The following is a 25874-nucleotide window of genomic DNA, read 5'->3' on the forward strand; positions in this document are numbered from 1 at the left end:
GAGGTTCTTTATGGTTATAAACCTGATGTGAGTCATTTCAAAGTCTTTGGATGTACTGCTTTTGCTCATATTCCTGAAGCTAACAGAAGAAAACTTGATGCCAAGTCCATCAAGTGTATTTTCATTGGATATTGTACGGATCAGAAAGCCTATAAATTGTTTGATCCAAGTTCCCATAAACTATTTGCAAGTCGTGATGTATTGTTTCATGAGCAGACTGATAAAAGTAATACAAAGAATGATACATGGCATATTTCTAATGATGATGCACATATCAAGCTTGATACTTTGGTTAAGCAGGAACAGGAACAGGTACAGGTACAGGATCAGGATGATAGCAGCAGTACGAGCACATCTAGCAGCAGTGAGTCATCACAAGGAGGTGATACACCTCAAAGCCAACGAATCATGGATGGAACACCCACACCAAGAAGGTCGTCCCGACAGACTCAGCTTCCTGAAAGGTATAAAGACTATGCCTTAATGTCTAATATAATGAATGTTGAAGAACCAATTGATTATGAGCAGGCTAAACAACATGAACCATGGATTAATGCTATGAATGATGAGTATGCTTCTATTATGAAAAATCAAACATGGGAATTAGTGGAACTTCCTGAAAATAAAGTTCCAATTGGAAGCAAATGGTTGTACAAAACAAAATTTAAAGCAGATGGTACAATTGATAAATTTAAGGCAAGATTAGTAGCAAAAGGATATGCTCAACAGGAGGGCATTGATTATGAAGACACTTTTGCACCAGTAGCTAAGTTGAATACAATTAGATTACTGATTGCCTTAGCCACAAAACATAATTGGAATATACATCAAATGGATGTCAAATCTGCTTTTCTAAATGGTGATTTACAGGAAGAAGTTTATTTGGTTCAACCTGAAGGGTTTGTCAAACAGGGACAGGAGCATCTGGTTTGCAGGTTAAGAAAGGCCTTGTATGGTTTGAAACAGGCACCAAGATCATGGTATGTAAAGATTGATACTTTCTTTCTTCAGAATGGGTTTGTGAAAAGCAAAAATGATCCTAACTTGTATGTTAAGAAAGATGAAAAAGGACATGTTGCTTTAATATCTTTATATGTGGATGATCTCATTATAACAGGCAGTGCTCACAAGTTAATTGAAGAAATTAAAGTTCAGTTGTCACAGGTTTTTGAAATGAAAGATTTGGGTGAAATGCATTACTATTTAGGCATTGAGGTATGGAGAGAAACTGGTAAAACATTGATCACTCAAAGCAAATATACAAAGGAGATTCTTAAAAAGAAAGTTCAATATGACAGATTGTAAAGCTATGTCAACTCCCTTAGAACAGAATGCAAAGTTGTACAAAGAAGATGGTTCGAAAGAGGCAGATGGAACATTATATCGTCAGTTAGTGGGAAGTTTGAACTATCTCACCACTACCAGACCAGACATTGCATACTCAGTCAATATCCTTAGTCAGTTCATGGCTAAGCCTTCAGGAAATCACTGGAATGCTGCAAAGAAAGTTCTCTGATACTTAAAGGGAACAGTGAATCTTGGTATTATGTACACTGATGTATCTGATGTTGTACTGACAGGTTTTTCTGATTCAGATTGGGCAGGAAATCCAGATGACAGACGATCTACCTCTGGCTATGCATTCCATATTGGATCAGGGGTCGTATCTTGGAGCAGTAAGAAACAGCCAACTGTTTCTTTATCATCAACAGAATCAGAGTACAAAGCTTTAACCAATGCCACCTGTGAAGCTATTTGGTTGCGGAGAGTTCTTGCTGATCTTGAAGAAGCGCAAAGTGGTGCAACATGTATCAATTGTGATAATCAGAGTGCTATCAAATTAGCACATAATCCAGTTTACCATGCTAGAACAAAACACGTTGAGTTACAGTACCACTTTGTACGTGAGAAAATTATGTCAAAAGAAATTGGATTGATATTGTGTAACACCAAGGATAATGTGGCTGATATATTTACTAAGCCCCTTGGTAAAATCAAATTTGAAGTTTTTAGAAGTCAGTTAGGTATTGTAGAGAATCCATTTCTCCATTAAGGGAGGATGTGAAAATAATGTAGAAATAGATTTAGTTATGAAGCAGTTGAACAGAATTAGTTATGAGCAGTTGATCAGAATTAGTTTGTGTGGTTAGGAATTGGTTGCAGATACTTCCTATATAAGTGTGATGTAACTGAGCAAATAAGTTAATGAAGTTGTGTGTGAGCCTTGTCTCACTTTTGCTGGTTTTCTGTCCATGTATTTGTCTGTGTATTTGTTTTAAGTAAAAATACATAAATAAAAGGACCAGGTAGTCTCAAAAGTACCTTAAAATAAAACAGATAAATAAATTCGCCCACTTCATGATTTTTTTAGCATTATAAGAACTCGTAATAGAATGATACTTGCAATTAAATTATATATATATATATATATATAATATTACAATTACAAATTGTAATTATTTAAATTATATTGGCTGATAAATGTGGATAACCATCAAAATATTTATGCAAGGAAGCTGGAGTGAGAGATATTTTAATCGGTTTCAATGAAAAATGGTGTATTAGTTCACTTGGGATATTAGAATCGCAATTAACAACCAGACAGAGTATTTGGCTTTACAGAAGGGTCTAGACATCACTGTAAAATAAAAAATCTCAAAACTAATTGTTTTAGAAGATTCATGCTTGTTATCTACCAATTCACAAAAGCCAAGAAAGAATCAGCCACAACTAGTCAAAGAATCCTCTCCCTCCTGTCAGATTTTGAAGTGGTAAACTTTTATCGCATCTTTTGGCATTTGAATTCGGAGGCATATATTCTAGCAAAAAAGGGCTATGATGACCGAACGTGAAATTAGTTATAATCAAAGGATTGACAATATTCCAATCCGTTAATATGTCAAGCCTTTGTCATACATTGACACTCTGGCATGTCTTTTGGAGCATGTTGGAGGCTCTCCTCGTGGTGGATCGCCGGTTTCTTCCTCCCCGGTTTCTTCCAGCCTTTCTCCGGCCTCGGAATCATAGCAGGTTTAACAAGTTTTTTTTTTATGAAAGAGTACAGGTGGACACATCCCAAGGCACGCCTCTTTAACATCGGTCATATCCATTTAATGGAAAATCGATTCAAGCAACTTCAAATCCTGTGTTTTAAGGAGCTCAATTCACCTCCGCAGAGAATGAATTTATTTCTTCTGACCTTGAACGTCCCATTACAGCAGCTCGCCTTTGAACGTCTCATTACTGTAGTTCACCTGTGTTAGGGGCTCTGCAATGAGGATTTTCATCCTTTCAATGCAGGTTGGCTCGTGCCAGACCCTGAGCTGTGCCAGAGTCTGAGCCTCTTCTATATAACAATGCCTCCGGCCTCCCCTCTTCTTCGTTTGATTATGGTTGATGCTCTTGGCGGTGTGGATTGTCACTTTCCGGTTCTTCGTATTACCAATTCTAGCCGAATTTCCAATCTTCAACTCAGGATGGCTAAGAGTCCGGACCCCAGGACTATGTGGATCTCGCAACTGTGATTGATAGGATGCTAAATGCCTCTCAGGCATTGTTGGTCTCAATTAACAAGCTAGAGGACATGGTGGAGTAGCAGAGAAGCTCTTTCCAGTTTTTCCTGAAGGCAAATTTTCTTGCTCACCGCGTGGAAATGGAGGACATTGTGGATGATTTAAGGAAGGAAATTCTCCTTCTCTCAGATAGGGTTGTGGTTTTGGAGGCTTCATCGTCAACTGTGCAGGCATATCGAATGGTGAACATGCCTCTAGAGCCTCTCTTCTTGGCAGTAAAGGGATCGTCGCCCAAGGGGCCAAACGAGGGTGGATGCCGTGTCGGGTGACTTCTCTCTGGTTTCATAGCGTTTTGTGTTTTTGGTTTCTGCAACTGGTTCAGTCTTTTTTTCCTACGAGCGTTTTGTCTTTTTGGTTTCTGCAACTGGTTGTCTTTTTTCCCTCTATATAGCATGTTTTTTTAAATGTATATCTCTATTGGGATCTTACTGCAGAATTAGCAGTAATGTTTTTGGGGTCTTACTGCAGAATTTATAGCATTTATAGGAGTAATGTTTTTGGCAGAATTTAGAGCAGTAATGTTTTTGGTATAATTAGGTGCAATTTTTCACCGACTCGTAAATTCTTAGTTTACTGGGATAAAGATAAATATATATTTATTGTATTTGATATCAAATGCAAGGGTGTTGAGCTTTTACTCATTTTTTCCAGAGAGAAAATCATCATGGATTATATTAAGAGAATATAAAGTTCTGAATACATAATATGACTATCCCATCCTGGAACATAAACAGATAGGTCGAAAACAGCAGATTATACAGATACTTCCACAAAAAAAATGTGACTGTCCAGATAGCTTACAGATATACCTTCTTTAGAATCATTTTATAGCTTACAGATATATATAAAGTACTCACCTTATATATATGACAGTTTAAAAAAAACAATCAAAATATTTATGGGTAATTCGTAATGTTGAGAATTTGTAATGCTGGAGGTTGGAAATAGAAAAAATGGAGGTTGGAAAGAGAAAAATTATTTCGAAACCCTTAGAAAATTTCATAGAGACAATTCATAGTTTTTTATTTTTTAAAAATGGAAATTCAGAAAATCCTATTCCAAAACAGGTCAGACTTATACCCATAATAAGATATATTTTTGAGTCCATTGGACATTGGACATAGAGTAGACGGTAATAAAATGAGCAGACGGTAATAAAATGTCCTGTAAAATGTCCTGTTAAGACACTCCATGGTGTAATAACACTCCATGGTTTAAGACACTCCATGGTGTAAAGGTCATTAGTTTGAAAATTCAGATCCTGAGTTCCACTAATAGTCTCAACTCATATAAACTAACAAACAAAAATACTTATTATTTCTCATAAACTAACCCAAATATATATATAGTTATTTCGCTCATGGGTATCAAATTTTAAGTGAACCAAAAAAAAGGAAGGCATAGCCGAAAAACTTGATATGCACAATCATTTTTTTTTGACAAACCAGAGTGCAGAAATGAACCTACCTACAAAACAAAGATTCTGACTCTAAGAAAAGAGGTCCTACAGATCGGGTGAGTCATAAGGAAGTGCTTTAAAATACCAGAATATCTGTACATGGGTTCAAGTGTACGAAGCCTAATAATTGTGGACATTATTCTGTAGCAGATAGGTAATTGTGGGCATTACTCTATTCGGTATCATGTAATAAATTTAAAAAAAACTGTATGACCAAAATTCATGAACTGGGTTTTAGCCCCGGATGAATTTAACCAATCACAATCAATGACAAGAATTATGAGATTGAAAAGACAGACCGAACACAGTGAAGCAATCACGCGAGCAGGCCTGAGGCCTTTCAGGCCTCGGAATTAATTTGAAATTCAGGGCCCATGGCTTCTCCTCGCTGCGGCCGGCCCTATCAAGGTCCGAAACCTTGATCTCTGTTCCATTTTGTGACTGCTGCGACGACAGAGCATCCACCATTATTGGATTACAGAGCAAAAGATAGTATGTGAAGAAGCGGAATAGATATTGTACGCCTCTCTGAACTTAGGAGAAATTATATATATATGGGGATGATTATTGAGATTGTTAATGAAGCTCGTATAAGTAAATGAGAGCTTTACTTATGTGCATGAAGAGCCAAAGATGGATTCGGAGTGGAATTCTACGACAATGAAATGGTTTCTCTCGGAAAGATGCCGTGACTTGATCTTTGCTTCGAGTCCAAGAAAATGTGAGCGCGGGGCTCATCACCAACCCTTTTAAAAGATGTATTAGTTATAATGTAAAGCCAAATATTTTCGATTATACGATACAAGTCTCATCTGTAGATCTAGCCATTAGCTGAGATGCAAAAGATGATTACGCGTGAGGAAAAACATAAACATGTTGTGACTTTCATCACTGTTTATACTCTGTCTCTCTGTTTCATTTTATTCTCTTCTACAGTAAAGTTAAATTATTTCGATATAGATTCGGGCAAAATTTCGCTGATATGACGCGTTCTCTGATTTCAGAGATTTAATAGGAATGTAAATTTATTTAATATATATTTTGTATTTTATCAAAAATAAAGTTAAAAAATTTGGAGTTTTAGATAGACGGTGATCTGGTGCTTTTTTAAGGCATTTCTTGATGTGCAACCACATTTTCCATTTTTATTAGGGTGATATATTGGACATGATAGATCCGGTGCTCTTTTAAGGCACTTCTTGATGTGAAGTCACATTCTCCATTTTTATTAGGGTGATATATTGGACATGATAAAGATGTGGTCCTACCAAATTTACAAAAAAATAAAAAACCTAAAAAAATAAAAATAAAAAATAAAAAAACTCAATATACTTGTTTTGTTTCATGTTTATATGTTTTTTTTTTCCTTTTTAATTAAATTGATTAGTTAGAAAAAATGTAACATAGCTTATGGTTTTTAAGATAGATAGTAATAATAAAGCATGATATTGTAACAAAACAAATTTACATATTAAAAAGTGAAAGTGAATCTCTCTCTCTCTATATAATTCATATTAATTCTTTATATAATTAATAATATTAATTTAAAATAAAATTACAATTTAGTTAATTTTCATGATTTTTTATTTTTATTTTGATTTTGGCAATGTGGGATGTATCATAAGATAATTGATGTCTATCAATATTTTCTAGCTTTTTGATTTGTATGATTACATTAGGAATAATAAAAACTCATGTTTGAAAAAATCAAATACACAAAAAAAATAGAAGGACAAAATTGATGAAGGACACAACTTTTTGGTGAGGAAATTGATAACACACAAGACTGCACCACAACACACACTATATTCACCATGGTACCAAAGTATTACATATATATAGGATTAGATTATGGTTCAACATATTCCTAGAATATAGGAATTGCCAACCAACTAAGTCTAATCAAGGCAAACAATACAACACAACAAGATCTAATTATGGGAGAATCTTCTAGAGATTTCTCCATTATTCTAATGCTCCCTCTTAATGGAGAAATGTGTTTTCTACCACACCCAACTGATTCTTACATACTTCAAATTTCGTCTTTCCATGAGGCTTTGTAAAGATGTTAGCCACATTTTCATTAGTATTACAATAGACTATATCAATTTCATTGGACTGCATATTTTCCCTGACAAAATGGTAATGTGTCTCTATATGTTTTGATCGTGTGTGGTACACAGGATTGTTGGCTAGCTTGATGGTGCTTTGATTGTCACACTTGATAATAATTGGTTTAGTTTGTACTTCTCCCACATCTTTGAGAATTTGCCTCACCCAAATGTTTCACACATAGCACTACACAAAGTTTTGAACTCAACTTTAGTGGGTGATAAAGAAATAGTTGCTGGTTTATTGTTGCTCCATGCCACAATCCCAGATCCAATGTTAAATGCATATCCTGGAGTTGATTTTCTGTCATTAGGATTTCCAACTCAATCTGAATTGGAATAGCCTACCAACTCAACACCAAAATCATCGCTATATTTAATACCAAAATTAATTGTTCCTTTTAGATACCAAAGTACTTTCTTAGCTACTCCCCAATGGCTTTCAAGAGGCTTGACCATAAACTTACTTAGAATGCTAACTGAATATGCTATGTCTGACATGGTTGTAGTGAGATAGTTTAAACTTCCCACGAGCAGACGATACAACGTACCATCCACCTCTCTTGTCTCATTATCACTGCATATTTTGGCATTTTGTTCTAATGGTATTGATACTACCCTGCATTGGTCCATTTTGGATATTTTTAGTAACTCCCTAGTATACTTAATCTGTGTAACCAATGTGTGTGCACCTTCTCTCCATATCTCAAGACCTAAGCAACAATGCAATTTACCAAGATATCTCATTTCAAATTCATGTGACATTTCACCTTTAACTTCATCAATTAACTTAGAAGAATTTATTGTTATAATAAGATCACCAATATACAGAGAAATCATAATAACATACCCTTTTTTATCTGTCTTGATTTATAGATTAGTGTCACTTTTACTTTTCATAAAACCTTTATGAAGAAAGAAAGAATCAATCTTCACATACCATGATCTTGGTGCCTGTTTCAATCCATATAATGCTTTCTTTAACTTGCAAACAAGGTTCTCTTGACCCGTTTTAAAAAACCCTTCTGGTGGAACATGATATACTTCTTTAAGTTCCTCATTCAAGAAGGCGGAATTAACATCTAGCTGATGTAATTTCCATTTATGTTTTGTAGCTAAAGAAATCATCAATCTAATTGTATTTAACTTAGCTACAGGTGAAAAGTTTCTTCATAATCGATGCCCTCTTTCTATGAGTATCCTTTTGCAATTAATTTGGCCTTATATTTATCTATAATTCCATCATCTTTAAATTTAGGTTTGAATAACCACTTGGATCCTATGGATACCTTGTTTTTAGAAAATTATGTTAGTTCCCAAGTATCATTCTTCATTATAGAATCATATTCTTCCTTCATTGCATCTCTCCACTCTTTATGTTCATTAGCTTTGAAATTCAAAGGTTCTATGACATTCGTAACTTTAATCATTAAGGCATAATCTTCAAATATTATTGGTGGTTGAATTTGACGAGATGACCTTCTTGGAACTTCACTACTTTCATCTCTTCTCCTGCTTCACGGTGAATCATATCTTCCTCTTGGTGTGTTATGGTTGCTAGAGGTGTCTATGTCGATGGATTCTTCCTCCTCTTTTTGTTCTTTCTTATCATCTACTTCCTCTTAGACATCATCATACTTGTAAGGGATATGTCATGCATCATACTTGTCATTCTTATGTCCTTCATCTACAAGATCACGAAAAAATACATCTATGCTTGTAAATATTTTATAAGTGCAAGGATCAAACAACTTATAAGAGTTATGATCAGAACAATAACCTATGAAAATACACTTGATAGATTTTGCATCAAGTTTCCTCTTGTATTCTTTTGGAACATGAGAGAATGCTTTACTACCAAAGATTCTCATATTTCTTACTTTTAACATGCTCCATGCACATTCGACCATGGTTTTGATATTCCTTTCAGCTACTCCATTCTGCTGTGGAGCATACGGTACTGTGTATTGTTGTACAATTCCATGGGATTTGCAGTACTTGATGAATTCATTTGAAATATATTCTCCCCTTTGATCTAATCGAAAGATCTTGATGTATTTTCCTATTTGTTTTTCAACCATAGTTTTGAACTCCTTAAAATATTCAAATACATCACTCTTCTTTCTCATGAAGTATACCCATGTATATTTCATACAATCATCAATAAATATCAAGAAGTAATATGCTCCACCTAATGATCTAGTTTGCATAGGACCACATACATCTGTATGCACAAGTTCTAGAACATCCCTTTTCCTTTTATCTATATGAGTAGGGAACTCTTCCTTGTGCATCTTCCCTAATGCACACCCTTCACATGTAGAATATTCATTCTTAAGTATTGGAAGCCCTTCTACCATTCCTCATTTTTGCAGTAGTAATAGATCATGAAAATTAATGTGGCCATACCTTTGATGCCAAAGATTTTTTGTTGTCATTGTTGTGGATGCCAATGCTTGATGGCTTTTGGTTGTCACATTGAGCTTATACAATCCTCCAATTCTAACTCTTGTTGCAATGACCTTGAAGTGATTTTGCATGTCTTTCACCACACAATGTGAATTTACAAATTCAACCTTTAAGCGTTGATATATTATATTAGAGACTGAGATTAGATTCTTTTTAATACCAGACACATACATCACATTGTGGATTAGTTTACACAACCATTAGGTAATGCCACTAGCACATCACCATGCCCTTTAATTCAGTGTGCACGATCATCTCCAAGATATATATTCATACCATTGTTAGTTTCATGAAAGTTATCAAACCAATTCCTATTACAAGGCATATGGACGAGGCTCCAAAATCAACAAACCAAGAATTTGGATAGTCTATTTCAGTAGATAATGCAACATCTATAACAAATATTCTAAAGTTTTTGATGCCATAATTCACTGTTTCTCCTTTATCAAAAAAAATTACCAGTGTGCCTCTTATTTATATGTTTGGACTCATGGTATTTCATTTTCATGCAATCTCTAAGATAATGTCCAAGCTTTCCACAATAATGAAATTTAATATCTACCTTTGAAGATGTCAAACCTGGTTATGATTTTGCAAATTGTGGCTTACCAAATGATGGCTTTCCTTGTGGTGACTTTCCTCCTTCATTACCTTCCCAAGACTTTCTCTTGAAATATGGTTTCCCTTTTACCATCAGTGCCAAATCAGAACCTTGAGGTTTAAGATTATTTCGTTTTTCTTCCTCCTACATGAGTATACCTGCCAACTCATCAAAAGTGGGAACCTTGTCCTTTGTTGCAAGACCTATGATAAACATCTGATATTCATCTAGCATTTCATTTAAGGCTATAGTGCCTACGTCAGTGCTAGATATTACTTTACCGATATCTCCAAGTTTATCTTTAAAATCCTTAATTCTTGAAATAAAACTATTGATACTTTCATTTTCTTCCATTTTAATAGACATATACTTACTCTTCAAGGATATGAATTGATTTGTATTCTTTGATTCGTACAATTCCTTAAGCTTCGTGCAGGTCTCCTTCAACATCTCAAAGTCTCTAATATGTGGTATAGTGTTGTATTTTACAGACATTCACAACAACACTTTCACCTTAGTCTCTCACTTCTCCCATGTTGAAAATAGCAACAAGAAATGCTAAAAATAGAAGTGCCAAAAATAGCACTGCTATAGATAGCATTTTGGGATACATTCCAATTTTAGTTAGTCCCTGAACTAAAATTGAGAATAAAAATTCGAATTTGATTTTAGTAGCTGTTTGAAAAATAATTAATTAATTCATCTTGAGTTAATTAGTTGAAGAAAATCAAACATGAAGTCTATGTGAAGACATGCAACAGTTTCCCCTTTGATTGAGGAAGTTATCCCTTGATTAAGGAGATCAGGGTGAGTTGTACTCTGAGTTGTAATTAGTTAGCTCAGTTAACTGAGTTAAGTCCAGTTATATTAGTTCCAACAGTTTGTTGAACTGATTGTGAGTTTAGTTATTTAATGCATGCATGCATGTAACTACTGCACTTCAGATAACTGAATATTCTCTCATAAATAACTCATGCATGTCAGTTTAGTCAGAGACCCAGTTGAGATCAAATGATGGGACAATGTACTATCAGTTGTAGGAATATTCCATTGAGGATATATCTTGCATGCAGAAGGAATTCATTCCTTGGAGATTGCGCAGTTACTTCTGAGTTTGGTGAGTTGTGTGAGAGGAGAATTCACACAGGTAGTAGCCAGAGGACCCAGGAGAAACTATGCAAGGAAATAGGAGACTTGGAGGACTAGAGGAAGGCATATGTTGTGTCTATTCAGTCTATAAGCAACATTGAGGGATTGTACTGAGAGCTGGATAGCTTGTGAGCTAAAGCTTTGTGTAATCCAGACATATTTCCATTTGTATGACACTACAGAGATCGGGGTTTTTAGCTGAGGCTTTCCCCAGAGTATTCTTATGTGTTCATGTGTGATTGATTTCTCATTCTCTATTATATGTGTTCTATTTGATCTTGTTCAAAATCGATTAAGCTTCCACAAGTTTTTTTGTAGAAGTAGATCAAGTATTTTGCTTTAGTATATTGCATTATCAGGTGATCTATAGTGGGAAATTCTACATGGTATTGGAGCAAAGGTGATCAAAGCGAAGAACAATATACAAAGAAGGGAGAAGTTCAAAGTTTGAAGTTCTTGATTATAGAATTCGAATTCTTGTCACATCTCAAATTTCACCAATGGCGTTCAATGGTTTGAGACTCGAGTATGCCCTTGATGGCAGCTCGAATTATATACACTAGAAGGATCGCATGGAAGCGGTATTAGAGGACAACGGTTTGAAGGACTTCATTGATCAAAAAGTCCCCAAGCCAGCAGTTGCTAATGCCCAAGATTGGCGGAATGGAAGAAATGTGTGGCTAGAGCAAGGAGGATTCTTCTAGATGGAGTTTGAGACCACATAGTCTTGAGTCTCCATGGGAAGGAGACATTGTTTTCAATGTGGAAAACATTGAAGGATCTATATCAGAACAACAGTGATCAAAGGAAGCTGGCACTGAAAGACAAGCTTTGGAAAATCAAGTGTGAAAAGGGCGACACAATCTCTACATATCTTAACAAGCTCACCACCTGCAGGGATGAGCTTGGAAGTGTAGGGATCACGACAACCAATGATGACTTGGTGAGTCTTGCTCTCCTCGGTCTTCCTAAGAGTTGGCATAGCTACCAAGATTTGGTAAATGGAAGAGAGAAACTGCCAGATCGGGAACTAATTTGGTCGGATCCGATGCAGGAGGAGATAAGAAGAAGCACCAAAGATGGATCTTCATCAAAGCAAGATGATGAAGAAAATCTAGCCTTAGCGAGTAAGGCAAGGAAAGGGAAAGGGAAGGTGTCCCATTCCAAATCCAGTTCTTCCCATGGTGGGAAGAAGATTGGCAAATCGAAAGTGAGATGCTTTCATTGTCATGAGGTGGGCCATTATGCTACGAATTGTCCACAGAAGAAATCCAAGAAGGGATCCTTGAAGGGATCAGATGATAAGGCACTGGCCCCACAGTTCGAATTGGATTTCACCCTCATCGCATGTATGGTTTCATCGATGGTGGGGTGTGTTTGGTACCTGAACAATGGAGCTTCATTCCACACGACCGACGACAAGAATATTTTCAGTACCTTGGAGGAGAAGGACCTCTAGATGCGCATCGAGATGGGCGATGATGGAAAGTACTGTGTTTCAGGTGAAGGTATGGTTGTGTTTCAGAGCGAACATGGAGCTCCTCTCACCCTGACTGATGTAAAGTATGTGCATGGTCTTAAGAAGAATCTTGTGTCTGTTGCTATGCTAGAAGACAGGCTATGATGTAGTCTTTAGTAAAGGGAAGGCATTCCTGAGGCATATCGGCACTGGATAAACCAAGAGGGTTGGGATTCGAGTAAAGAATCTCTACAAGCTGGAGGTAGACGACTGTGCTGCATTGAGTTCCAAAGCAGAGTTGGTGCAGAGACAAGATGTTGGTGAGCTATGGCATAGAAGATTGGGCCACTTGCACCATGGGGCCTTGAAGTTCATGCAACAGATTTGTACTAGACTTCCCAAGGGAAAACTGGAGCAAATGGATACATGCAAAGGTTATACCTTGGGTAAGTATGTGAAATCTTCCTTTTAGGATCGAGACAATAGAGCTGGAGAAATCTTGGAGCGAGTTCATACAGATGTGTGTGGACCTTTCTCTACAGCCTCCACCGCTAACTATGTTATTTTTATTGATGCTTTTTCTCGTAGATGTTGGATCTACTTTATGCAGAAGAAGGATCAAACCTTCTCAAGGTTTTGTGAGTTCAAAGCCTTGGCAGAGAAAGAATCTGGAAAGAAAATAAGGGCCTTGCGAAGCAACAATGGTGGAGAGTATGTATCCCAACATTTTAAGGATTCTGTGTAGCAAAAGGAATTAAACGGGAGTTGACGGCACCCCATAACCCACAGCAGAATGGGGTGGCCGAAAGGAAGAACATATCGATTGTGAGAACAGCTCGGGCGATGCTGCATGACTAAAGCCTACCACTTCATTTGTGAGCTGAGGCATGCAATACAACAATATACTTGCAGAACAAAAGCCCGCATCGTATACTGGGAATGAAGACACCAATGGAGGCCTTTTCCGGGAAGAGACCAGATGTGAGTCACTTCAGGATCTTTGGATCATCGGTTTATTGCCATGTGACCAAAGATGCCCCGAAGAAGCTAGATCCAACAGCTGAGTTGCAGATACTTGTGGGTTACACTGATACACCCCACAATTATCAGGTGTTCTTGCCTACCAGTCAGAGGACAGTGGTACGCAGAGATCTGAAGTTTGACAAGCAGAAAGCCATGCGAGTATCACTTGAGATGGAGCTCAAGTTGCATGCAGAGGAGGAGCTTCAGACTGATGCGAAGCAGCCGCATGCAGAGGATCCGGGAGTGGAGACATCCACTCATGCAGAGTCTTCCAGAGATGGGCGGAAATGCTCAAGGGACGCTGACATATTAATGCTGGATGCGAGAGAAAATGTGGGACAACCATTCTCTCAGTGCAGACAGAGGAGATCACCCGAGCGGTACACTGGTTACATGGCCCTGGTTGGGGAGTGTGTAGAGACCGAACCTTCTTCCTTTGAGGAAGTAGTGCAACAACCAGTGTGGGTTGATGATGCTATGGTGGAGGAGTACGACTCCATCGTTTGGAACAGTGTTTGAGATGTTGTCCCAAGACTAGAGGACAAGTTAGTAGTGAGTTCCCGATGGCCTTACAAGGTAAAGCAAGCAACTGATAGTAGTGTTGAGAAACATAAGGCAAGGTTTGTTGCACGTGGTTTCTCACAGGTTGAGGGGATCGACTACGATGAGACTTTTGCTCTTGTAGTAAGGTACTCATCTATCATATCGATGTTGGCACTATCAGCTCAGATGGGTTGGAAGATCCATCAGATGGATGAGAAGGCTGTGTTCCTCAATGGGAAGATGAGGAAGAGGTGTACATTGAACAGCCGGAAGGATTTGAGACTTTCGATTGTGAGTCGCATGTGTGCCGACTTAAGAGAGCTTTGTATGGGCTAAAGCAAGCACCTCGTGCTTGGTACACTAGGATCGACAGCTATTTCACCAGGTTGGGCTTCACAAAGAGTGAAGCAGATACGAACCTTTACCACATCATGGTAGAAGGTAAGACATTGATCATTGTTCTTTATGTTGATGATCTGATATTAACAGGTGATGATCAGTTGATACTCGCAAGGAGGACCTTGCAAGAGAGTTCGAGATGAAAGACATGGGTCTTATGCACTACTTTCTAAGCATGGAAGTGTGGTAGAAGGATGGGGAAGTGTTTGTGTCTCAAAGCAAGTATGCCAATGAGATACTCAGGCGATTCCACATGGAGAAATGCAAGCCCATGCAGACTCCTCTAGCTGGTAACTAGAGGAAGGAGGATGCTACTTTAGGTGAGGTAGTAGCTGCTACTGTTTATTGGTAGCTTGTGGGTTCATTGATGTATCTAGTGAACACACTACCAAATTTGTGCTTTGTGGTGAACCAGCTGAGTCAAGCTATGGTTCAGCCTACCACGCTGTTTTGGAAGGTAGCGATGCATGTGCTAAGATACCTTAGAGGCACATCTCAGTATGGATTGTGGTACAGACAGACAGAGGGAGTGAAGCTTCAGGGCTTCACAGATGCATATTGGGCAGGGAGTCCATCAGATCGAAAGAGCACTTCAGGAGGAATCTTCAACCTTGGTTCAGCTGCAGTTTCTTGGTACAGCAGGAAACAGAGGTCAGTTGCACTTAGCTCAGCAGATGCTGAATACATGGCTGCCAGTCAAGCATCATGTGAGGCCATTTAGATGCGGAAGATTCTAGTTGGATTGTTTGGTCATAGGATGGTTCCAACTGTGATCTATTACGATAATCAGAGTTGTATCAAACTCTCTGAGAATTCAATATTTCATGACAGGTCCAAGCACATCGATATCCAGTACCACCATCTTCGAGACTGTGTGGTGAAGAGGATCATGTTGTTGTTGTATGTTTCGACTGAGGAACATGATGCAGATATTTTGACTAAAGCATTGTCAAAATGCAAGTTCAAGTTCCACAGAAACAGGATTGGAGTGACAGATAATCCCTTTCTTGTTGAGAGGGAGTGTTGAAAATAGCAACAAGAAATGCTAAAAATAGAAGTGCTAAAAATAGCACTGCTATAGATAGCATTTTGGGATACATTCCAATTTTAGTTAGTCCCTGAACTAAAATTGAGAATTAAAATTCGAATTTGATTTTAGCAGCTGTTTGAAAAATAATTAATTAATTCATCTTGAGTTAATTAGTTGAAGAAAATCAAACATGAAGTCTATGTGAAGACATGCAACAGTTTCCCCTTTGATTGAGGAAGTTATCCCTTGCTTAAGGAGATCAGGGTGAGTTGTACTTTGAGTTGTAATTAGTTAGCTCAGTTAACTGAGTTAAGTCCAGTTATATTAGTTCCAACAGTTTGTTGAACTGATTGTGAGTTTAGTTATTTAATGCATGCATGCATGTAACTACTGCACTTCAGATAACTGAATATTCTCTCATAAATAACTCATGCATGTCAGTTCAATCAGAGACCCAGTTGAGATCAGATGATGGGACAATGTACTATCAATTGTAGGAATATTCCATTGAGGATATCTCTTGCATGCAGAAGGAATTCATTCCTTGGAGATTGTGCAGTTACTTCTGAGTTTGGTGAGTTGTGTGAGAGGAGAATTCACAAAGGTGGTAGCCAGAGGATCCAGGGGAAACTACACAAGGAAATAGGAGGCTTGGAGGACTGGAGGAAGGCATATGTTGTGTCTATTCAGTCTATGGGCATCATTGATGGATTGTACTGAGAGTTGGATAGCTTGTGAGCTAAAGCTTTGTGTAATCGGACATATTTCCACTTGTATGATAATACAAAGATCAGGGTTTTTAGCTGAGGCTTTCCCCAAAGTATTCTTTAGTGTTCATGTGTGATTGATTTCTCATTCTCTGTTACATGTGTTCTATTTGATCTTGCTCAAAATCGATTAAGCTTCTGCAAGTTTGTTTGTAGAAGTAGATCAAGTATTTTGCTTTAGTATATTGCATTATCAGGTGATCTATAGTGGGAAATTCTACATCTCAATCTTGAATTGATGCAACTATAGCTCCCACAACTGCCTCTGGATTTACTTCATCACCACTTCCTATTGACCAAAAATTGTATCATTTCGTTAATGTTTGCATTTTATACTTCTAATTCACATAATTGGCACCATCCAACTTGGTTGCGTCATTTATATATGATTTTGCTAGAGGATTAGCCATTTCGATATAAAAGTTTCTCCAACTCAAATGAAGAGTCTTGTGATCCTCCACACTATCTGAATCAACATCGTAAAATCACGCTTCCAACTTTCGGATAGAACTACCAAAATTGCTAAAAAGGAAACGCTAAAACCACTAGCTAGGGGGCCGAAAACTTCTTAAGGAAAAAACTTTCGTTTTTTGTGGATAGGATTTTGTCTTGCCACAAAGAGTCTTTCCTGCAACCTTTCAACACAGTGCATGATAATAAAAAAATAGATAATTGCTTTGGCACTATTTGCAGAAAATAATGAACACATTCACATAGAAGAAACTCTTTATTATCAAGTGCTCAGAATGGGTCCAATAAACCCAAACACCATGAGATACCCAATTGACCTGGTGGTTCTTATTCAGTGGCCAACATATAGCTCCAACCATAGCCACAACACTCGGCTCTTCAGCAAAAACACTGATGGCTCCAAGGGTCATAGTGTAATTGACTCAAGTTGCAGGGACAAGCTTCACAACAACCTCAAATCACATACTCGACTAAACTTGCCAAGGTCGTCACATGCAATTCGCCCATGAACAAATTCTTCACACAGGCTTATCTCACCGGCCAAACAACAACACAACTCCATGCTAGCCACACTGGTTCACATGCAACATTCACACCAACCACACCCTCATGACCCAAGCTCTGATACCAACACAGAAAAATAGAAAGACAAAATTGATGAAGGATGCAAATCTCTGGTTAGGCAATCATTCACTTAGGACACTGCACCACAACACACACACACTATATTCACCATGCCACCAATGTATCACATATATAGGATTAGATTATGATTCAACAAATTCCTAGAATATAAGAACTATCAACCAACTAAGTCTAGTCAAGGCAAACAATTTTAACAACACATAACAAGATATAATTATGAGAGAATCTTCTAGAGATTTCTCCATTATTCCAACAAAAATGATGAGAATTATAATTAAATTTTAAAAAAGGTCAATTCATAAAACAAAAACAAATAACAAAGCGAGAGAGTTTAAACTTTGAATTATTTGCAAGTTCAAATTTGTAAAAAATCATCAATTCATAAAACAAAAATAAATAACAAAGCAAGAGGGTTTAAATTTTGAATTATTTGCCAATTTTGATAATTTGCTAGATAATTTGTCTTATTCTTTTGAATTTGTTTTCCCCTTATCCTTTGTTTTTCTTTTCCCTTGGTTATTAAATAATTTAATTTATTTAATTTTGAGTTTGTTTCTCCACTTTCCTTGTTTGGATTTTTTCCCTTGATTATTAAGTTGTTTTTTTTCCAATAATTTAATAATGTTTTAATTTTTGTTTAAGTGTTAAATGTTACTTTTCAATTAAGTTTATCTCTTATGGTTGAGAAGAATAATTGAGATCATCTTCATCCATGTTAAATTTTGCAAGTAATATGATGAACTTTGATAGAATAGTTTTGAACCTTGTCATTGAAAATGATTAGTCTCTTGAAAAATAGAACATATATATTCTTCATATAAAATATCAAAATATTTTCCACTATTTATTTTTAACAAATAAAATTCAATTTTGAGGTTTTTTTTCCTTTTTCTCAATTTATTTTAATTACAATTATATATAACTTATTTTTAAATTTTATTAATCCATAAAACTTTTCTTACTTTATAAAGTTGCATTTTATTTTATTTTATTTTTTCAAAATACATTTAAAAAACAAAAAAAACTATTAACCGAAAGTAGGGAAAAAAAACTTATACGCTTAAACCAAACATCATTTATAATTGGTTAATAATTAAAAAAAACAATTTACAAATTCATTATTCAATTATTATTAAAATGAAACTTAAAATCCTATTAAATTGAAATTCAAACTCAAAAATTCAATTTTCAATTTTAATGTTTGTTTTAATCTAAATATAGAACTACAATATCTATACACCATAAACCACAGTACGGCTTTATAAGACTTAAATTATTCCATAATTTTTAATTAAATTTTTTACAAATGGATAAGATATTATTTTTTCAAATTTTCTTTCTTATCTAAATGATTGTTTTGAAGTCAATAGTATATAAAGAATATTAATTACATGGCATCGTTGCTTAAATACATTATTTTCTTTTCTTAATTTAAATTATTAAAAATATATTTATCTATCTATCTATATATATTTCATTCTTTAAAAAATTCTTCCAAATAAATAAAATATATATATTTTTCTTTTTATCTAAATAATGGATTTAAAATAATAATATTTAAAGAATATTAATTACATTATTTAAATTGGTTAAATCAATTATTTCCTTCTTTAACATCAATTATTTCCTTTTTTAACATCACTTATTTCCTTCTTTCACATTAGGAAAAATATATAATTAATAATAAATGATTTGATTTTGTAATTATCATTGTTTTTGTTGTGACAAAAACTATAAATACTACATACTATGATGCTTTTCTTTCTTTTACTTTACTTGTATATGTAATGCCACCCATAAGGATCTCTCACTAAAATTGTTATTCTTTCGTGATTATTTACTTTAATTAAATTTATATTTATATATTTTCTTTATTTTATAATATTTTTAAGTTATATATATATATATATATATAGAAATCAAAGTATACATGTTATTGTTTAACATGTCTTTTAAATTAGAACAAAAATAGTCAAAAATATAATAACAAACAAGATCCCATTAATATCCCATTAATTACAGTAAATTTGATTCAGAAAAATGTTGACATTCATCCTGAGAACATCAACATCCTTTTATGTTATCACTAAAAGGCCAACAGATTGGAGTAATGTTTTATTTGATCTTCTATCTACACCAACGTTGTTTTCTTTGTGGATATGTGATACCTCCAACACCTCAAAAAATTCCTGAAGTTGGTGAATTCTTTGTTGCCAAGGGTTAAGGGTCAAACTATGTAATGTGATGATTCCCAAAAACCAATCAATAATCGCTTAAGAATCACCATATATTTGAAGGCATTTGACATTCTTAGAGATTGCAAAATCTAGGAGGAGAAAAGCCCAATTAATTCTACTTTATTATTAGATTCAGGTGCTAACCCCGAAGGAAAGAATGATGGTTATTTAGGTGAAATGCAACTCCCGTTCCACAAAAATCCCTAACATGACTCTTGGACCCATAAAAAAAAGCACAAGTTTTTGAAGAATCAATCCTAGGCCAAATCAGAATTATATTCTTCTTATCTACACCTTTTGTGTTGAGCTCCTTCATTGTTATTTTTTATTTTTCCACCACATTTCAAAGATTTGGGACTTGACTATAAAATATGGTTCTATTCCTATGTAACCAAATATTCCATAGCATCAAACTTATAAGGATGGAAAAATGTTTCAAGGATGGGGTTTTTATCCATTCTGTGAGATATTCCCCTAATTATCTACACAACCATGACCCATCACAGGTCGCCTCAAATAAAATTGTTCTCCACTTTGCCTGCAAAAAGTCACAATCCACAAACAAGTGTGTCACTTACTCTTGATTTTCACAACAGAGTGGGTATCTTGTAGGCCCTTCCCAACCACGTATTTGAAGATTATCTTGCATGAGGATCATGTTATTTATCGCCAGCCAAAGAAAGAGATGGATCTTTAAAGGACAACACCACTTCCAAACAACTTTATACCACAAAAAAGGTACTAACTCTATTTCTTGTGTCACCATCGCTTCATAAGCTAGTTTTGTTGTTGCCATCCTGCACTACTTATTCATTTTCCACAAGAGTTAATACAAGTTTCTACTCAGCCTAATTCCATTCTGTGTGAGTGAAAAAACAAATTGTGACCATTCCCACGTTAGATTCCTTCAGAGGTCCAGGCTGTTTCATGATTTCCAAGGTCTTAAAGACATTTCATTTGCTCCAGGATCAACACTTCAGAAAGAAAAGAAATGCCTCTATACTTTAATGACGCTACCAAATTTAAAGAAATTATTTGCATGTTATTAGATATCATTTTTGGGATTCAACTGCGTTAAGTAAGTCATTCAAAGTATGACCATTTGCATGTTGTCACCTCTTATCCACATGTCCTTGCTTAAGTTAATTTTTCTTCCATCTCCTACTTTCCAAACAAGACCTATTTTGATTATGTCAAACGTTGACACCAACACCTTCCAAATATTTGACCCTCACTGCCAAGACTTCTTTTCTGATTGAACTCATTCTTCGATTTTTTTATTCTTCCAATACTTGTCTCACATCAAGGATCCCCAAAGGCCAACATCAAACATTCTCCTCCAAAATCTTTTGGCAGCTAATGCCTATGCATAAATGAAAATGGTTTAAGCCCCCATCCTCCCAATATCTTTAGGTTAGCAATATGTCTCCAACATGCTAAATGCATGTCATTTTGTCTTTTTCCTTTCTAAATAAAATGGAAGCATTATTAGACTTGTAATTCTGTTCAAAATTGTCCTTGGTACATTAGCTAAGGCCAACCAATAGACTGATATTGCTTCCAAAACCGATTTAACCAGGATCAATCACCCCCCAAAGAGAGCCAACGATTGCAACAATGATTGATCCGACATTCCACTGTCTTTATCATCCATAGCCAATCAGCCACCCTAAATCTGTTAGCCTTTAAATTATAACCAAAATATTTTATTCCCCTATCTAAAGAAGAGAATTGGAAATGAAGAAAATATTTAAAATTTAAAATTAGACTTTCAGAACTCCATTGGTTAACATAATTGATTTAGAAGGACTAAATTCCATCCTTGTAGCTTCACAATACAACTTAATTATGTTCCAAATACTCCTCCATTCTTCAATTGAGCGATGTCCAAATAAGAGGACATCATCAACAAATAACAATTGAATTAGCTTGACGAGAGAGGATATTTGAATACCTTTTATTCTCCCTTCTCTCGATGCCTAGTTGAGTAGAAAACTTAATCCTTTCATCACTAATAGAATAGAAAAGGGGATAATAGGAATCCTTGTCAAATTCACCTGGAGGATTTAAATAAACAAGTAGGTATGCCATTAACCAATACCACATAGTTTTCCGAAGTGACACATCCCACAATCCAATCAGTAATTTCAATAGGTAGACCCATTTGTAGGAAAACTATTCCGAGGAAGATACAATTTACCCAGTCATAAGATTTAACCAAATCTAATTTCAGCACTAACCCTAGGAGCTTCTTAACTTTTATACTATGTAGTCCTTCATGTATTGTTCCAATAACATCAAGGATCTGTCTATTTGCATTAGAGGAAATTGCAGCCTAAAAGTACCCATGAAATTTTCATGTCATAATATGTAAACCAATCAAAATCTTTCAAATTTAAAAAGAGGTACATGTAAATATTTTGGAGGGAAAATAAGAAAAACTTTTTTTAATCATATTTTTGTCTTATCTCCTTATAGATTTTCTCAAATTTTAAGTGTAGACACTCGTTGGATGCAAAATTAAGTTCTAAATCCAACGAGTACCCATTATGCATACTTTTGAGAAGACCCACATTGATAAAAATTGAAAATACATTAAAAACCATGTTCAATACGTTTTTTTAATGTATCTTCATTTTTTTTTAATCAATGTGGGTCTTTTCAAAAGTATGCATAATCATGTACTCGTTGGATGCAGAATTTAATTCTGGATCCAACGAGTACTTACACTTAAAAATTGATTAAACCTATAAGGAGATAAGCCAAAAATGTTCTTTAAAAAGTAGTTTTTTCTTTTTCCTCCAAAATACACAACTCTTATTTTATTATTTTACTATTTTTCCTTAGGAGACCACTTTTAGGCTGAAATTTCCTCGAATGTCAAGAATCCAAACTGTTCTTTAGAGATACCTTTTGACAACTATTCCTTCACATGATCAATTAGAATTTTTGAACTCAACTTGTATAATGAAATTACATAAAGATATAGGACGAAACTCCCCGGAAAATTATGGATTGGTCTTCTTGGGAATTAATGACTTGAAAGATGCATTGAGTGCCTCAGGAATTCTTCGTCCCACTCTAATATCTTTAATGACATTGACAATATCCTAAGCTAGGATATCGAAAAACTCTAAATAAAATTATGTTGTCCATCCATGCGGTCTCACGCATTTTTCTTTCTTGGCTTCTTTAAGAACTAGCAAAACTTCCTTTTGCAAAATAGGTTTCTTCAGAACCTTAGTGGAGTCATTATCAAACATTCTGGGATAAAGTCTAATGACCTTCAATTTTGCTTCAATCTTAGGAACCTATGGCTCCTAAAATAAATTTTGGAAAAAACTAAAAGCCAAATTACTCAAACCATCATGTGATGAAATAAGTGAGCCATCTTCTCCAATCATCTCCCATATAGTATTAGATACCTTATGATGCTCCACAAACTTATGAAAGAACTTAATATTATTGTCCCCCTATTCAAGCCATAGATCTCAACTATGAAGTTGCCAAGTTACTTCTTCCTCATCCATTATAGTTTTTTTCTACTTGCTAGAGTTCGAACTTTTTCAAGTTCTTCCTCCGAAAATATTCAGGATGTTCGAGTTCTATATAGTTGAGCAATTCCAACCTCCGAATCCTTGATCTCCTTCTTTTCTCTTTCCTGACGGGCATGATCTCATTCAATGACCTCTCATCTCAACTTTTTAAGGTCACAAATGAGGTTTTCAATCGCAGAACCTTATCTTGAAGAATAAAAAGATACCCAACTGGATCAAACCAATTTGGAGAAAGAAGTTTCTTTAAGCTAATGCGAGTTGAATTTGATTGGGGCCTTCTTCTTTTGTTTTCTTTCCCAGTTGAAAATAAATGGGGGTGTGATCTGACTAACCTTCAAAAGAATCACCTATCCATCTTTTGTAATGCCTCACTATTTCCAGTGGATGATCGACCACCAGGGAACGATCCAACCTTTTAGTGATTCATTCAGATCCCAATCTCTTGTTGTACCAAGTTGGACAAATTGGATTTTGTTCAATGTCGACCAACCCTGATTCTTCCAATAACGAAATAAAATATTGGGTCAATGGATCTGGTCAGGAATGAACTCCACACACATACACACAATTTATATTCAAATATTTTTAATATAATTTAATAATATTTTTAAAATATAAATTCAAATTAATATTTAAACCTCTTATTTGTCAATTTAACTAATAGTTTTAAAATATAAGTTTCCAAATTTCCTTAATCTAAGGATATCTTTAAAATACAATCCTGAAATTAATATGTGAATATTTTATCTTGTTTGTCCACTTAATGAATGCTTTTAAATTAATGACTTTAAAATAAAAATTCAATTCGTCAATTTAACTAGTAACTTAAAATATAAGTCATTTTTTTTGTTACTTGAACCTCCCGGATATATATATATATATATATATATATATATATATATATATAATTAAAATCTTATTGTCATAATATCATATTTTTATTTACTTATTTATTCATTTTTTGGTATCTAAAGGAATTGAAAAATGGACCAATTTTGTACTTTTGTGACATAGGGCCGATTCCAACGACTACCACTATAACCTTTAGGCGTGCATATGCCCCTTTTGCACACATAACTGAATCAAGGGGAGTTGAACCATGAACCTCCTTGCACATAAATGTTGGCATTATGATTCAAGTGTTGTCCTTGATGGCAACTCACTCAGAGGTATGATACAAGTGTTGTCCTTGATGGCAACTCACTCAGATGACAGATCATAGAGCAGCAGGTCAAGAGAGAGGTATACGCAGGTTTACCGTGATGAAAGTGCGTATACACGCGGGTTAGTGGAGAAAAAGGCGCGTATACGTACACACGCAGGTTCGCAGAAGGAAAGGCGCGTACATGTCGGAAACCATGGTTTTGGTCAGTGGTATTTGGTCCATGGTATTTTGGTATTGGTCCATGGTAATTGGCCCGAAGTGACAACCCCAGGTATTGGGTCCAAGGTATTGGTTCTACATGGTTTTGGACCATGGTATTGAGAGAAGCCTAAACTTATATAAGGAGAAGATCATTAGGCCAAGAGAATGGGTGAGCATGTGATGAATATCTGATGATGTGTGAGATCTAGATGCTGGCTATGGGTTGGTGATGCCTTGCTTGATCTGAACTAAGGAGGCACTCATGTGAAGGATGATGAACGATAGATCGGGAGCTTAAGGCTTGGAATGATTATCATTATATGGTTTGATTATGGATAGACTAGATCTATTGACGCATGTTTATTGTATGAATGTTATGATCTGGGTATGACAGATGTTTGGAACAACGGTAATGTTATGAGTAAATATTTGCAGATCTGTACGCGGGTTGGCCTTGGTGAAAGTGCGTATATACGCAGGTTTGGTTCGTCAAAGTAGCGTATACAGTATGAGATATGATATTTGAGGTTGCAGTTGGATTTGGTTATTATTGCAGAGTTCTGTTGTTGATTGTGTTGTTGATAGGGTGATTCAGAGATTGTTGATTACAGTAAAGATTGTTTTATTTATGGATCCAGTATGAAAATGTATGAAACGTGGTCCCTGGATGATTGTTGAGTTCTGTAGGCCGGCGCCTACGTACTGGTAAACATATTGGCCAGTACAAGAGCCAGGGGGTTGTAGCTCCCTTCAGGAGCAGATGGAAAACGAGTGAAGGTTGGAGCCTTCAGTAGGTCAGCGCCTACGTACTAGTAAATGGATCGGCTAGTACAAGAGCTAAGAAGGTTGTAGCCTTCTGCAGGTAGAAGCCTGCGTACTGGTAAAGGACTACACCAGTACATTGTAAAAGAAGTTTCTTATTAAAGGAAGATAGAAACAAATTGCAGCAGGTGGTTTTCACCCACATTGGGTTTCCACCTTATATCATGGTGTTCATGTGTGTGGCTTATGTGTGA

The 25874-nt window shown here is 35.6% G+C and overlaps 1 protein-coding gene across 3 annotated transcripts in view; it reads right to left on the reverse strand.

Moving 5' to 3' along the window:
- Positions 1-25874, reverse strand: part of LOC149172763 (metal tolerance protein 5-like) — a 311496-nt gene that overhangs the window by 175205 nt on the left and 110417 nt on the right. The window contains exon 1 of one of the 3 annotated variants that reach the window (XM_089424433.1): positions 5331-5554. The exons of the other annotated variants lie outside the window; for them this stretch is intronic. Coding sequence (XP_089280559.1) covers positions 5331-5499 — 169 coding nt within the window. The 5' untranslated portion in view covers positions 5500-5554. Of the gene's footprint in view, positions 1-5330; positions 5555-25874 lie in introns of those variants that run through there. 3 annotated transcript variants of the gene reach the window in all.

This window comes from Pinus tabuliformis, chromosome 4_2 (assembly GCF_031772625.1).
Source record: "Pinus tabuliformis cultivar Carrire ecotype Pingquan chromosome 4_2, CPIR1, whole genome shotgun sequence".
In the NCBI taxonomy this organism is placed as follows: Eukaryota; Viridiplantae; Streptophyta; class Pinopsida; order Pinales; family Pinaceae; genus Pinus; species Pinus tabuliformis.